The sequence below is a fragment of the Chrysemys picta genome, chromosome 12 (assembly GCF_011386835.1).
Source record: "Chrysemys picta bellii isolate R12L10 chromosome 12, ASM1138683v2, whole genome shotgun sequence".
NCBI classification, from domain to species: domain Eukaryota; kingdom Metazoa; phylum Chordata; order Testudines; family Emydidae; genus Chrysemys; species Chrysemys picta.
This window is the reverse complement of record NC_088802.1, coordinates 44,444,460-44,459,631: the sequence shown is the minus strand read 5'-3', so window position 1 is coordinate 44,459,631 and position 15,172 is coordinate 44,444,460. Positions and strand designations below refer to the sequence as shown.

The window sequence follows — 15,172 nt, the reverse complement described above, 5'->3', positions numbered from 1 at the left end:
TACACAGAAAGAGACAGTGCTCCACTATGCTAAACATACTGCAAAATGCATCAGCTAAAGCCCACGGGACCCACTGAATGACAGATGGGACCAGGCTGGACGCACAGGAATGAGGGTACACATGCATGCTTAGTGAAAGCGCCCCAGCCCCAGCTTACCTGCTGCCTCCCTGTTTCAGGCTTCCTGCGAACTTTTGATTCGCGGGAAGCAGGGGAGGGGGAGGAGCAGGGGGCGGAGCGTTCAGGGGAGGGGGCAGAGTTGGGGTGGGGACTTTGGGGAAGGGGCGGGGGCAGGGCCGCGGCCCCGTGGAGTGTCCTCCTTTTTTTAAATTAAATGATTGTAACCCTAGGCACTGTGTGTGTGTGAGAATACATAAGAAGGGCTGCAGTGCGCATGGTGCTGGATCTGACCCTCCACACGCTGAGGTGCAGGGCGTGTGCGCGAATCATGCAGGAGATTGAACATGTGAGCGCCATCCGTGCTGGTGAAGGGAATGAGCTGATTCAGCAGCAAAACACAACACCGTTCTGAGTCAGCCAGGTGTCTTCCTCAGTGTTTATACTTGAGGATTCAGAGACAGCACGTGCAATACGGGAAAGAGAATTGGTTGCTGCAACCAGAAAATAAACAGAGACATGTCCCAGCCTGGGGTACGACCCAATGTGGCCACGCTGGGTGCAATGCTCTCCCTTCTCACCGTAGCTGTCCTTGTAGTTTCCTGTGTCCCTCCCAAGATGGGTTGGGCCTCTGATCCCCAGCCCCGTTACTCTACCCTGTACCTCCTTGGAAGACCGGAAGGCATGAGGCCTCTGCATCCCATCACACATGGACACATTCATTCAGGGAACCTCCAGTTCCGTCGCTCTGTACACATGCTCAGGTTCCCGGTTCCCAATGGACGGTGGGGGAGGGGGACAACCCAGGCAGCCCAGGCCCAAGCATGGAAAGCGACTCACCACAATATCCCGCATATTCATCTTGGTCATAATCTTCTTCATGATCTCAGGGGGCACAGGGGACCCTGCAATGACTCCTGGAAGAGAGAAGGCAAGAGGACTACGTTGGAGACTCTCCTTCCCCATGAAATCCCACCGAAAGGGGTCGGTACAGTTAGATCTAACGGCTGACAAAACCTTTGGGAGGCACTAGGTCCTGTCTACATGCTTTACCATTTCCCTAGCTATGGGTACTAATTATTCCCAAAGCAGAGACCCAACCTGGCAACAAGAGCTGTGCATTTCCCGGCCTGGGTTGGGGGGTTGGCCTCGTTTACTAGTTAGGAGAGTTAATTCTACAGCGCAGATTCACTCCAGGCTGAAGCCCGGCAAAAAGATTCATTCAGCTCAGGAACAAACACACCATGGCAGGGTGAGCTTCCCCATGCAACCCCAGCCCTGTCAACATGCCTCTGTCCTGACCTGGAGGGACCACCTCCATGTGGGAGAGGGAAGGTCAACAGAACCTATTTCAATGGTGGGACAGCGAAGGGTAGAACACACCCTTCAGGATCAGACTGACATTGCACAAACTGAGACATTACAATGGCAATTTTCAGTGTAATCAACAGACTTGACAGGGTCAGGCCCCTTCCTCAGATAACAGGGAGTTTCAGATGCGCTACCCAGGTACTTCTAATTCACTCCATGCTAACGCCGCCCACAAACTCTACACCACTCCTTGCTTCAGCTGTTGCTATAGGACATTTCTATTATTGATGCTTTGGGAGGGAAAGGAAAATTCCAATACAAATGAGCTGCACATCAGCTACCTAAAAACACAGGTTGCAATTCTAAACAAGCAGGGAATTTTACATGTAGGAAATTCACACTCCCATTGCAGCATTGCCCATTGCACCCCGGGGAACGTGTACAAAGTACAGTACACCAGATGGCTGCTGCCACATGTTGGTGGATGGAGGTATGGAAGTCCAGCAAGTACAATCCTTCCAGCATACCCCATCCCCTCTCTGCTTCCATAAGACAACAGCTGGATAACTTCCCCCTAAATCTTCAAGTCATCAGGCCATTGCTCTGAAGAGAGGAGAAGGGTGCTAGAAACATGGAAATCACGAGCAGAAGATCGTCAAGTAGGAAAGCACACCATCAAATTAACAGGTCGACGGAAAGAGCTTGCAACACGAATGTTTCTTCCTCACTAGTGATTTGCTTGCACAGCCTAGCCCATGAGCATCTGCCTGTCCAGCTGGCTTCCTCGAGGAGACCCAGGGGAGGCCAGTTACCGTGGGTCCTGCTGTACTTACCTCCCCGGAGAGACGAGAGGTCATAGCTGTCGAAGTCGGGCTGGGAGAGCATGTCTATGAACATGGTCGGAGTGCCGTGTAAAAGGGAGCATCTTGAAGGGACGGGAGAGAAAAAGCCAAGCAGCAGAATCAGAGCCTGTGGCAGTAAAGCCTATGTACCCCGCTCCCCACTGTGCCTGGGTCAGGCCTTTGGGCCTGCCGGGCAGGCCTGGGAATAATGGATTTATCATGCAGCAGCAGCACCTTTGCTTTACAGACTACACCCAGACAGCACCTTGGAAATGCAGCCAGCGCTGGGGTGGAGGGAGAAGGCGGCTGGTTATGTATAGACACACACCAGTCACTAACCCAAACAAGGAGAGGCCATGCCTTCCAGCCAAGAATCAGCAGTGACCAGGGCAACTTGGGATGGGCAGTGGGGCATTTCACAAGTTCCTGGGCACGACAGGGCCAGGACTCCGGCAAACAAGAGACTATGCCTCTGCCACAGTGGGGAGGCCAGGGGCAGGAGCTGCCTGCCAGCAGAGCTGAACTAAGTGACCCCTCCAGGTGACATTCAAGGGCCCGTGAGCCTCACTTCTCTTGAGCCACGGCTTCCAGCGCAGCTTTCCCCTCGAAGCTCAAGGACGAGAAGATAGCGGGGGAGCCATGCACAGCCATCACCATACTGCCTCCAACGGAGCCCAGGCAGTGGTAGAGGGGTACGGGGAGGGCAGTCCGGGATTCCTAGGATCAAGCCAGCAATGAGGAGATAGCCCTTCTGGTCTATCTGAACCATTCTAATGCCTGGAGTACATGGGCCTACCCAGGGTTCTCCCTGAACCACTTACACCTCTAGGGTATGAATATGAGATATGGGGGCTGGATAGCAGGGGGAAGGAACTGCCTGAATTGTCATTGTGCCTCAAACCCAGCCTTGTGGGAGTGCCCTCTGCTGGCACCACGGCAGCACAACATTGCTTCATACCCTGTCCTTAGGGCTCCTCATAACAGCACTCTCAGCTCCCCTCACCCACAACTTGGGGGGTCTTTCGCTGCGTCTTGCTGGGGAGTCATCCGCCTTCTCCACATGCTCAGTCCCACTACGGCTGGAGCACAGCCCATCCCCCGCCGACTGAGGAGACTCACCTGCTGATCAATTCCCAGCCTCAGCCCAATCAGGTTTGCATTATTCACAATGTTTCTATGAGAGAGGGTGGCCCCTTTGGGGCTTCCAGTCGTGCCCTAAAAGACAGAGAGCGTTTCGAGATCCTCTGGTACGACCGTCCTTTCAGAGGGGCAGGTGCACAGATTCTCTGTGGTGATCCCTCCCCTCCCCACCCCGCAGATTTCTGCTCTGCTCTTGTCCTCTAGTCTCCCTCCAGACACGGCAGCCTCTGATCCGACAGCCCCACAAATGATATGACACAGACCAACTGCTGCTGGGATCAGAGCTCCATGGCACACAGGCCCCCACATCTCATCCCTGCTGTCAGCTCCTGGGAAGGGGCAAGCCATGGAAGTGGTGGAGAAAAGGGGAAAATCCTAGATGACCTCCTAAATCCTATTCTGAAAGGGCCAGGGAAGATGGGACAGTATCCACCCCAAGTGACCAGGTGTCAAAGGGAGTAGCCTGCTTAGCACTGGCCACAGGGGTCGCCGGATCTGGTGTCCGGTGCAAGGCAGAGCAGCGTGCGGTACCTACAGAAGTGAACTGGATGTTGATGGGCTCGTTGCAGGACAGAGTCTGTTGGACCTCTCGTAACTGCTTCATATGGCTGCTGTCCCCAGCCTGCATCACCTCGCTCATCTGGAACGCACCAGGCAGCTTGGAGTCTAACGTGATTACAACTGCTAGGTCTGGCAGCCTGAGACAAAGAAAAATACTGTCAGCAACAGCAGAGTCAGGAGGACAGACTGCCTTGGTGCTTGTGTGCTGCTAGGGGTTAACGCCTGGGATGAGCCCAAGGGGATAATGCCATACTAGACTCTTCTTCCTTTCTCCTCTTTGGAACGCAGGTTACATGGGAGGAGCTGTGTGTAACACAGGGCACTCAGCTCCAGCCCAGGTCGGTCTAAGCGAGATCTCCTCTGTTTGCTGGGGAAGGATAATGGCTGATTCCTAACTGGAACAGGGTGCGGGTCCCAGTTGTTATCAGCCAGTGATCTGCGGTCTATTTGGTGCTCAGATAACAGGGTGATGGGTGCCACAGCGTATAAAAGCCTACACAGAGATATTTGCTTTGGACCTCTTTTCCCCTGGGATCATCCACCAGGTTCAGTAGTAGGTTTGTCACCCTGCAAGCGTGAGGGCCCAGTGCAGGGCACAGCCCTGGGGGACCACAAGAGGATCTCTGGTGTTTCTCACTCACCTCTTGCTCTTTATTCCCCCTGGACTGGATTTCTCTAGCTCAGGACAAGTTTGCTTCAGGATCTCATAGTATCTCTGGGATTTAAACTGAGTGGGGAACACCAGGGCCTTACAGCCAACCTGTGTGGGGAGAGAGAGGGAAGTCAGGCTGGGGTGACACCCGCTGCCCAGGGAGTAATGAACAGTCCCTGGAAACCTGACAGCAGGGCACTTGCATTCTCTGCTGATGGAAAACCACCACACACACCCCGAGAAACCAAAAGGCAGGAGTTAAACCCTAACACTACTTATTCGGCTATGAGTATGTGTTACAACGGCCCCTGTCTAGACTGAGCTTTCAAACCATGTTAGCCCCGTCCTAGAAGGAACCTCCTGTAAGACAGCTTCGAAGCTGGGGCTGGGGACAACTCCTCACCACACCTGGAGACATTTAAAGACTCCAACCCTCCTTGTGCCTTGCTGCCCCCATGAGCAACCCCGTTTCCCAGCAGAATGGTGCCCCCGAGATCCCAGGCTCACACCCACCTGCAGCGTTGGGTTTAATGTTCAGCATTCTAACACCTCTCTGCCCAGAGCAGACATCCCTGGTGTAGGCAGGTGCAACTCCACAGACTTCAGCAGGGTTGCAACTGTTTACACCAGGCCTGAATTTGGCCCAGAGCACATAAATTGAATGTTCCATTTCAGATACCATTTCTGACTCTGATGCTGGCAAGAACAGCCTTCCTGAAGGCGACACTGCCACTGAGGGAGCCAGCGTCAGATTGAAAGCCAGTTTACATCCTGTTTTAGTATTGGGTTGACAGAGCTTAGAAATGGTACTGTTTACCCACCCGGGACCTGATTCCCCTCTCACTTCCACGGCTTTTACTCTCCTGTAGCTGCACTGACGGCAGCGGTGCTACTCTTGATTGACACAGATGTACATGCGAGAGGCGGCTCAAACCTGTACAGCCACATTGTCAAAGCAGGGAGCAGCGGATGTGCCCAGGAGAATGCAGCTGCACTGCTGTCGCACACCGATTTGCATGTGCAGCTGTGGGTTTCTGTTGCTTCCTGGGCCCTTCGCATTTTGCTGAAACTCTGCCGTTCCTTTTCCGATTAGCACGAAAACAGGACAAATGCTACCTGTCGCCCCAACCCCAACCTCACCACATCAAGAGGAGGCCAAGACATGCCAGTTTTAACCAAGACGTTATTTGCAAGGACTCTGTGATTTGCAATGGGAGAGAGCAACAATTGCTTTCACTTTCAGAAAGGTCACGTCAAATCCACCGGAGACCTCATCTGTACAAGGAAGTTTGGGGCTTTGTATGTCTACACAGCAAAGCAAAACCCAGGGCTGGCCCACGCTAGCTGACTCAGGCTGTTTCATTGTGGTGTAGACTGCCTGAGCTCTGGGAGCCCCCCTCTCCACAGGGTCCTAGAGCCTGGGCTCCAGCCTAGTCCTGGAAGTCTACAAAGCAATGAAACATCCCCACAGCCTGAGCAGGCCAGCCATGGGTGTCTAGTTGCTGTGTAGACATAGCTTTTAACTCCAGGGACACCATGATCAGGGTCCATTTATCAGGGCAAGACAGTTCAAGCCACAATACTAATCTGAAAACTCCAAAGCACCTTGTCTGTAAAGGTAGCTACGTGAGGAGAGGAGATGCTGCAGGAGGGTCCCTCTTAACAGACATGGCAATGGTTAGTAGTAGATCTTTCTGTAAAGGACCTGCACTGGGAAGGCCATGATCAGTTTGTATTTACAAAGCTCTGGAAACCTGGTGCAGGGAAATGATCGAAGGGAGGAGCAGGTTGGAAAATGGCTATTTATTATTGTGTGCTGGAAGGAATTATTCTGCAGTGGCAGAAAAAGGATGAGGCTGTTGGTGGGTTCTGTGGTGAATCTAGTTTGATAGTCCAAGCCCATGAGGGAAGGGTTTTTGTTTTGCAGACTTCCATTAACAAACAATAGCAATCTAAGGAGAGACAAGGCGCTGGCAGGAGATGAGGACAGGCAGATAGCCTTCATGTCAAAGCTACAATCCCATAAATACCAGGAAACCCTTTCTCCTGCCACAGATACAAGCGACTCCCACTGAAATCAAGAGGGCATGTTCTGCTCCTGGCCACCCCTTTGTAAATCCAGACAGATTCCACTGACCTTAATGGAGTCGTTCTGAATTTACACCAGTGTAAATGAAAGCAGAATCTGACCCAAAGAGACCAAGAAAAAAACCACAATCAAGTCCTCGAGGAGGAAAGGGAAGCTACTGTTGTCCCTACAGAGCTAATCAGAATGGAAAGCACAAAGCAAGTCAGGAGTGGCGCAGACACATGATACAAACAAAAGCTGCAGTGGCGCTATGAAAACCCTCCGGTGCCAACATTCAGAGTTGACACAGGCCCCAGAATCCAAGCTCTAGAGATGACCACCTTTCATTTCTCCCTAAAGGCAGCCATCTGTTCCCACCCCTCTGCTCAGGGTGGGCACTAAGGAAACTTCGGGGCAGGAACAGACAGCCGTTTGCTAGGGAAAGTTCTGTCTGACTCTGAAAAGGGGAAGCCACATTGGTGAGTTTAAACACACCAGATTTAACAGGATGACAACTTGGGCAATCAAACTGCAGCGCAGGGGCTGACCGTCCAGGGACTGAGGTGGGAGAAAGATCGCCCAGTGCTGCTGTAAATTCTCCATTTCAATCTCCTGATGGCATAGGGAGTGAGCTGGGAAAATCCAGACTGGCATTTTGGTTCCGCCTCCTATTGTACTTGGGTTATAGATTCCCAAACTGAACAAGTTAAAACAGGAGCACAAGTGGCCCCTTAATCCAGGAAGGATTAATTTTATTCATAAAAGATTCAATAACTTTAATCCCTCATTATTGGGGATTAGAAACCAGACCTTCCCTGCATGCTATCACACAGAGCTGAGGCAGGGTCCCGTGCAGCTCTGGAACCAAGGCCGGCATGTGGGGCTTGAAACACAGCAGCATGTGTCGTGTGGGAACAGAACATGAAAAAAATAGGATATCTCCATTAATATTATTATCTCCTAGAACTGGAAGGGACCTTGAAAGGTCATAGAGTCCAGCCCCCTGCCTTCACTAGCAGGACCAAGTACTGATTTTGCTCCAGCTCCCTAAGTGGCCCCCTCAAGGATTGAACTCACAACGGACACATATGTAAGAGCCAAGCCAGACTGAGCAGAGCACTGGAAAATACATGGTTGGGGGCAAACCTGCAGTGATGGAGGAGGCTGGCACCTCCAGAGGATTTTCCCCTCTCTGGTTTCAAGGGGTTAAATCCTGGCCCCACTGCAGTCAATGGGAGTTCTGCCATTGACTTCAATGGAGCCAGGATTTCACCCTATGATTCTATCATACCTAACCACTGCCACCGTACACACAGAACTAATGGCCCAGCAAGGCTCAAACAAGGGAAATTATTAACTGCTCCTGCAGTTATTGACAGGGGCCTACTGACGGGGGCAGAGTCAGTGGGATCAGCAGCTGCTCTGTGGTTTTGCACTGGCAGCAGCCCAAGAGCGCAGACTGGTGGTGTTAGCTCCTGAATTAGAACTGGCTTTCGGAGGACTGCTGCCCGGTCAGCCTGAAGTCACCCCAGCACACAGCTTCTGAATGATCTGTAGCTCCCAATGCTCTGCTGTCCAAGGTGAGTAGAACCGATCCTATGCTGGACCCTCGGCACCTGAGTGGTTTCCTCAGCACCTAGTCTAGAACTGACAGCTGGAGACAGAGGAGAGGGGACGCAGGAGTCTCTTTATGATAATGGAGGAGATTTACTTCTAGGCATTCACACTCCATAGGGCCAATTGCTGTACTGTGGGCCCCCTGCATACGTGGCCACGTGGCCCCCACCAGCCCTGTTCACACAGGCTGCCCCAGAAAGCCGTTTTTCTGCTGCCTGCATTTCCCAAGTGCCCTCCGTGATCAGAAGTTCTTTTGCCGGTGCAGTTCCCATGGTTACCCTCTGCCTTTAACATCTCCATGTTTCAAAGTGTTTGTGGGCAGAATCAAATGGCGTTACCCGTAAGTGGCCTACAGTACCTTCTTGATCACAAACTCCAGCTCCTGGGCCTGATATGCAGGGTTCACAGACACCTAGAATGGGGAAGAGACAGGAGAATTAATCAAGGCTCTGAAAAAGCCTCAAAGACCCCATCTTCTAACTATTTACTCGAAGAAAAAGGTGCTTTGGAAGAAAAAAAAACCTCAATGAAAACACACTTGCAGCTTCTTCCTTGTATAGGACAACCAGGATTAGGATAACAACCTAAATTTCATGTTAACCCGGGAAACCCATTTTTACATATAGGGCCTGGAAGTAAAATGACTTGCACAAGGTCAAATGACAAGTCAATAGCAAAACTGGAAATAAAATCCAGGCCCCCTGATTCCTAGCCCGTGCTCAGCCCACTACACCATAGTAATTCACATTTCTAGGGACAATCAGAATCCTTTCTGGGTAACACGAAGAGTGAAAACTTCACTATCGCACATAGCACACCATAGAAGAGTTTTGGCCACCAACGCTGAGCTGAGCCACCAAATTTAGACTTTTGGTAGCCCACTAAGCTAAACCCATCTATTTCCCCTTTCTAACTTTATATCTGTTGAGTGACACCACAGCGGGTGATGCTGTACAAAACTTCCAGGAAGACACACTGCAGGCCTTGCCCCAAGGACCTTATGATGTAAACAAGACAAAGCCCTAATGGTACTATCAGGTGATGGCTGAATCTCAAGGGAGCAGACAGCTTAGTATATATATTTTTAAATGGTCACTTTCTGCAAAGGATTTTCATCCAGAGGCACCATGGAAAGTATTAAGGAGGACTTTAAGGGTTGGTTCTTTGGGGGCACAATATATAAAAATATGTAGCCCCCCTATACATTCCCTCATGCCATCAATAGTTGTAAATTATGTCCCAGGGAAGGCTGGTCTCCCACTGCCCTCTCATCAGCTTGGCGTTTTGCTCTCTGGGTAACGGAGGGTCAGACTAATGATGACTGCACGGACCTTGCATGACATCTGCTCCCACTCTTCACTTCAGTTCCCTTACCCAGCACATTATTCAACTTCTTCAAGATCTCCAGGCTTCCCCTTTGTCTCCTCCTCGCCCTAAAAAACCCAGGCGCCCAGACAGACAAGTCTCCTTACCAGGATGATTCCTGCCTGGGCTGTTGCAAATTGCATTAGAACCCACTCATACTTGTTGGGGCCCCACATGCCCAGCCGGTCTCCCTTCTTCAGGCCAATAGCCAGAAGTCCAGCTGCTGCCTGGTCCACCTGCAAAACACATACGACGCCAGATAGGGAGACAGGTCACCTCGCAGGGCACATCAAGGCAATTCAGTCTCTCACGTGCTAACTTGAAGGCAGCTGAGCTTCATTTTAGCCCCCAGTTAAGGATACGGAAATCAAGCGTTATGCAGCACTACTGCACAGCCCGACAGCTTATTGCTTGGCGCTGTTCGTTCTATAAACAGCAGTGCCTAGCGGACTTACAAAGAACAGATCCCCCCCACTTATCCAGTGACTGATGGCAGGAGAGGCGCAAACTCAGACCGTGCGTACAAAGGCAGCTGGGATTCTGGTATATCAGGCATGTATAGGCAACGTCATTCCTGTGCAGTCAAGGCCTATGCACCCTTTAACTCCTACATAGGCCCTCAAAATAGGACTTATATGGTGCTGCTGGATCCATGTACAGGGTGAATTTTAATCATACGGGCCTTATTGCTTACTTCTCAAATCATTTGGATGAAGAACGCAATTTAATGAGAAGTCTGAGCCGTCTCATTTTTGAACCCTATCCACATGAGTCAAAACCTAGGCATTATATTAAGATCCTCTTTTATCTTGCATAATGGCAAATGCATTTCAGGTGGGGTTGGACATACACAGTCCAACGTCCTCAGTAACTTTTCATTAACTTTCTGACATTCTCTCCTTCTAGTGTTTCCAGATTAACTAGATTTCAGTCCATATAACTGCTTATAAAATCTCTTTGTAGGTTTAAGAAATGAGTATTTTCCAGGCAAGTCAGAAAATATTTTAAAAATTAGCGAGTTCTGCAAATAGAGTTTATTCTTGTAAATTAACAAAACTCTAGCAAATCTACAAAAAGCAATACGTGAACACCTTAGATTATCAAGGCCATCCATCACAGCTAGGATCATAGGGCAAATCTAGTGGAAATTCCCTTTCCCTCCCATTTACAGATGGAATATTGTATGCAAATTCAGAATGCCAATTCATACTTATTATTATAAACAGGGCCAAGTCCTGCAGTCTTTACTCAGGCAAAACTCTGACTGATTTTAATGAGAGTTTTACTTGCGGAATGACTAGGCAGCTACAGGTGCTTAGTACCTCTGAAAATCAAGTTACACTGATGCCAATGGGATTTGGATTAGACTTCAGGACTTGCCCCAAGATAAATCAGATAGAGAGAGAACCACTTCCTAAGTGCAGTAATGCAAGCTAGGACGTGCATTTACTGCATTACGCATGAGTACTTCCTCTGCGCACTACCCTGTCCCTTTGCTCTCAGGCCTTACAGAGCAGCCCATGAAGACAGGGCAAGTATGCACCCACCCACCTTATCACACAACATCAGATGATAAATCAGCATGCAGCTTTGCTATGTATTCAGAGCCAGGATCAGAATCCAAACCAAACAAGCCCAACCTCTGTTTTCAATCCAGGGACGAAATCACTTTTTTCCATTTCTCCAATCGATTGATCAAGCCACCCACTCATACTGTGATTCAGCTGCATTGCAAATTCTCAAGGGTGGGGAGCTAAAGGACTGGACTCTGTACCCGGCAAGTCAGCCACTCACTTCTTGTACGAATTGGGCAAACGTTTTCCGAACCCCATCTCGACAGAACACTAGGGCCTCGCGGTCTGGAAACCGATGGGCTGTCTCCTCCAGGCACTGACCCACAGTTTTGGTGAGCAGTGGAATAGCGGTGGCCCCTTGGATGTAGCTGTTGGTTGCGATCTGTGTGACGGGGGCCACATTTATGTGCAGGGCACTGTAAAAGAAAAGACGAGGATCAGCAACAGCTGGGAGACAGACAGTCACCAGTAAGCAGGGCCGGCTCCAGGCACCAGCCGAGCAAGCTGGTGCTTGGGCGGCAGCTTGTAGGAGGCGGCATTCCGCCCAATCCTAGGGCGGCTTGGCGGTTTTTGTTGTTGTTCCGCTCTGGCCGCCCTGTAGGGGGCAGCGGCGCGGAGGATGGGAGCGCCCTGAAGCAAGCCCGGCAGAGCAGCCCGCGTCCTTCCCTCCCAGCCAACGCTGGGGGCACGATGGGAGGGGCCACGTGGCAGCACCCCGCTGAAGCCCTGGCCGCCCCCCCTTCTCTCTCTCCCCCCGCTCCCTCCGCTAGCCGGGGCACATCTGCAGGGCAGGGAGTCCCCCTGCACCCTGACTCCGGCCGCGCCGCAGGTTTTTTTTTTTGTTTGCTTTGCTGTTCTGGCCGCCGCAGTTTTTGTCTTTTTTTCGCTTCGGGCGGCCAGAAAGCCAGAGCCGGCCCTGCCAGTAAGGTCTCCCTTGTGATACTCAACTCACGCAGCACTCCCTAGGCTACTGTCCTTCCTTCTTTTTGCATCTAAAGAAGTGAGGTTTTTTACCCACAAAAGCTTATGCCCAAATAAACCTGTTAGTCTTTAAGGTGCCACCGGACTCCTCGTTGTTTCTGGGGATACAGACTAACATGGCTACCCCCTGATACTTTCCTTCTTTTGGGGCCATCTTATACTCACATTGGCTTCACTGCACTATAATGTAGATACAAAGGATTACAGGTCATGGGACTCTCAATCCCAACAAGACAGAGGGCTAGTCACTAGAGTATTTTTGGAGATATGTAGCCCACACACCTGCTAGGTGTGGTGTTCTGTCCTATCTAGTGGCACCGAGACCACTTAGAGAGAGATTAATGAGTCTGTTCTACAGCCTTAGCTAACTGCCAGTTGGCTTTTAGCTCATGCAGTAAAGACTCATGCACTGAGCTCCAGAGGCCTGAGGATCGATCCCACCGACGACTGGGGTCTGTTGGTGTTACATATAGTACAACAGGGCTACTAGAGCGCTGGACCACAACCATCTATCTATGGTACTTATATAGCCCTCATTAACATAGTATCTGAGATCCTCACACTCTAATGTGTTTGTCCTCCCAACCTCTTTGTGAGGTAGGGAAGTGCTGTGTGTGACAGACATGGCAAATTATTGAATTAAGTGTATGTATCGTTGTGGGTCAGGGATTGTATGTACTTCCCTGGGGGAGGGGCACCATAGCCGCTCCAGGAACTAAGAACAGTGTGTGCAGTGGGAGGTGATTAGGCAAATTCACTCAGATTGTAACACCTGCAAGAGGTCCCACCACCCGGAGAGGTTCACATATACTGATTCAAACCGGATTCTCTAGAGACCACCGGACAACGAAAGGATTCTTGGAACAATAAGCTACGTTTAAACTGACTCCAGGCCTGCTTCTGGATCCAGCAAACAGACAGCATCTTCTGTCCAATCCTTTCTGGGACAGGTTGGAAGGACTTGACCTATTCCTGGGGGCACTTGTTCTGAGCTAACAGCTGTTATGAACTTGTGACCACAGGAAAAAAACCCTGGTGGGGTCTGAAAGACTGGTCACCTGCCAGAACCCTTGTTGGGGTTGGGGTGATCTCTTCTCAGCTTATCAGAACGTGTGCGGGTTCTTTCATTGTTTGTAATGTTTTCTATGTGCTGTTTTCACCTTAACAATCGATGCACTTGCTTAGAAAGGGCTGCGTGGTAACTTATACAGTGGGCAATGATGCTGTTTATAGCCTCCGAGGAGAAGGCAAAGCAGACCTGCTGAGGCAGTCTGACTTGCTGGGGAATTCACAGGGTAGGCAGGGGACTGTGCAGCCTGGAAAAACCCTGGTCTGGAGGGAGAGAGGCGTGTGTCTCCGCCTGAGAGGTGATGGCACAGAGCCAGAAGCCTGAGCATGAGTGCCCTAGGTGGACCATAGAGGGGGAATACAGGTGCAGTGGCCCTGTTTTGTGACACTATTCCCATTTTACAGATGGGAAACTGAGGCCCAGGGAGGCTAAGTGACTTGCCCAAGATCACACAAGCAGTCTGTGGCATAGCAAAGATCTGAACTCAAGTTCCAGGTGGGCATCCTAACCATTGGACCATCCTTTTCCATGTGTCCTCTCAGCCATCCCTGCCAGTCTGGTACCAGCAGAAAAAAACCCTTGCATTGTATTTGGCTAGAAAGACATTACAAGTCTTGTATGGCAGGTTCATCTTGTGCTTTCAGATCCCTGGAATGCGAGCATCAGAGAGCCGCGTGCTGACCTTCCCACGCGTTACTCTGGGCAGGAGGGAGGAATGAGGACACTAACCTCTCGTGTGAATATTTCTACCAGGCTTCAGATCACTCCCTTATGCATTTGCCACATAGGGCCTGATTTTCAGAGCTGCTGAGCCTCTCTTCACCCCCTAACTTTATCTGGGATAGTGGGTGTTCAGCATCTCAGCCTCATTTACCAGAGTGCAGACAAGTATCTTTGCTCTCCAGTCTACCTGAAAGAATGAAGTACCTGAGTGAGCAGAAGGAAAGAGAAGGTAGAGAGGCTGCTAACTGTGTGTGCAAGAAGGGGGGGGGGGCGGGGAGAGAGAGAGAAAGCATCAGAACAGAGTTACATTTTCAATCTTTCCTGGCAAACAAGGAAACCTTTAAAACAAGCAGTCTGAGAGGTTAAATTCCCCAGACATTTGAAACCAAGACACCAGCATAAGTTGGCAAGCTGACGCAACCTCAGCATGGGGGGGAGGGATAGCTCAGTGGTTTGAGCATTGGCCTGCTAAACCCAGGGTTGTGAGTTCAATCCTTGAGGGGGCCACTTAGGGAACTGGGGCAAAATCAGTACTTGGCCCTGCTAGTGAAGGCAGGGGGCTGGACTCGATGACCTTTCAAGGTCCCTTCCAGTTCTAAGAGATGGGATATCTCCATTAATTTAATTTATAACTCAGGCACAAGCAGTTTTCCTCAAGAGATAACACACCAACTCGTCAGCTAATGCACAGGGGAGTAATTCCATTCCAGCGAACAGAGCTGTACTGATTTACACCAGCTGAGGGTCTGACAATGTTCATAGCCTGAATTAACCCAAGTTAACCTAGGCTAAAGAGTCACAGAAAACTCCTCCTCCTAGTCAGGATATACAAGCTCCACTGCCTGTCTCTCAAGCAGCTAAGTTTTAGTCCTTCCTCTGAGCACCTGTGGAAGAGGAGGGCACGTTCGCCCGGGAGAAGGCAGTGTCCCTGCAATCTGTCACAGTCAATGCAGAACAAGAGTTTTGAAAGCCAGCTGTGCACTGTATGTACACAAGGAATGCGGGTGCCCAGGTGGGCCAGCAGGAGCTTGGAACCGGTCTCTGGATAGTTTTTGAGGCAATAAAGATACTTTCCACCCTCCAGAGACAGAGGGGAGAGGGATGGGTCAGAGTTACAGGGGAAAGATTCTTCTCCCCATCCCCTTACAAGTAA

At 50.6% G+C, this 15,172-nt stretch overlaps 1 protein-coding gene across 3 annotated transcripts in view; it reads right to left on the bottom strand.

Annotated features, from left to right (window-relative positions):
* Nucleotides 1-15,172, bottom strand: part of ACSF2 (acyl-CoA synthetase family member 2) — a 51,471-nt gene that overhangs the window by 28,212 nt on the left and 8,087 nt on the right. For 2 of the 3 annotated variants that reach the window (XM_008163938.4, XM_065563506.1), the window contains exons 2-10: nt 11,467-11,662; nt 9,780-9,908; nt 8,666-8,719; nt 4,612-4,730; nt 3,945-4,107; nt 3,389-3,484; nt 2,838-2,986; nt 2,261-2,352; nt 957-1,033 (exon numbers count right to left, since the gene is read on the bottom strand). In XM_008163938.4, coding sequence (XP_008162160.2) covers nt 957-1,033; nt 2,261-2,352; nt 2,838-2,986; nt 3,389-3,484; nt 3,945-4,107; nt 4,612-4,730; nt 8,666-8,719; nt 9,780-9,908; nt 11,467-11,662 — 1,075 coding nt within the window. The remainder of the gene's footprint in view (nt 1-956; nt 1,034-2,260; nt 2,353-2,837; nt 2,987-3,388; nt 3,485-3,944; nt 4,108-4,611; nt 4,731-8,665; nt 8,720-9,779; nt 9,909-11,466; nt 11,663-15,172) is intronic. The other variant, XM_024101670.3, reaches the window with a different exon arrangement.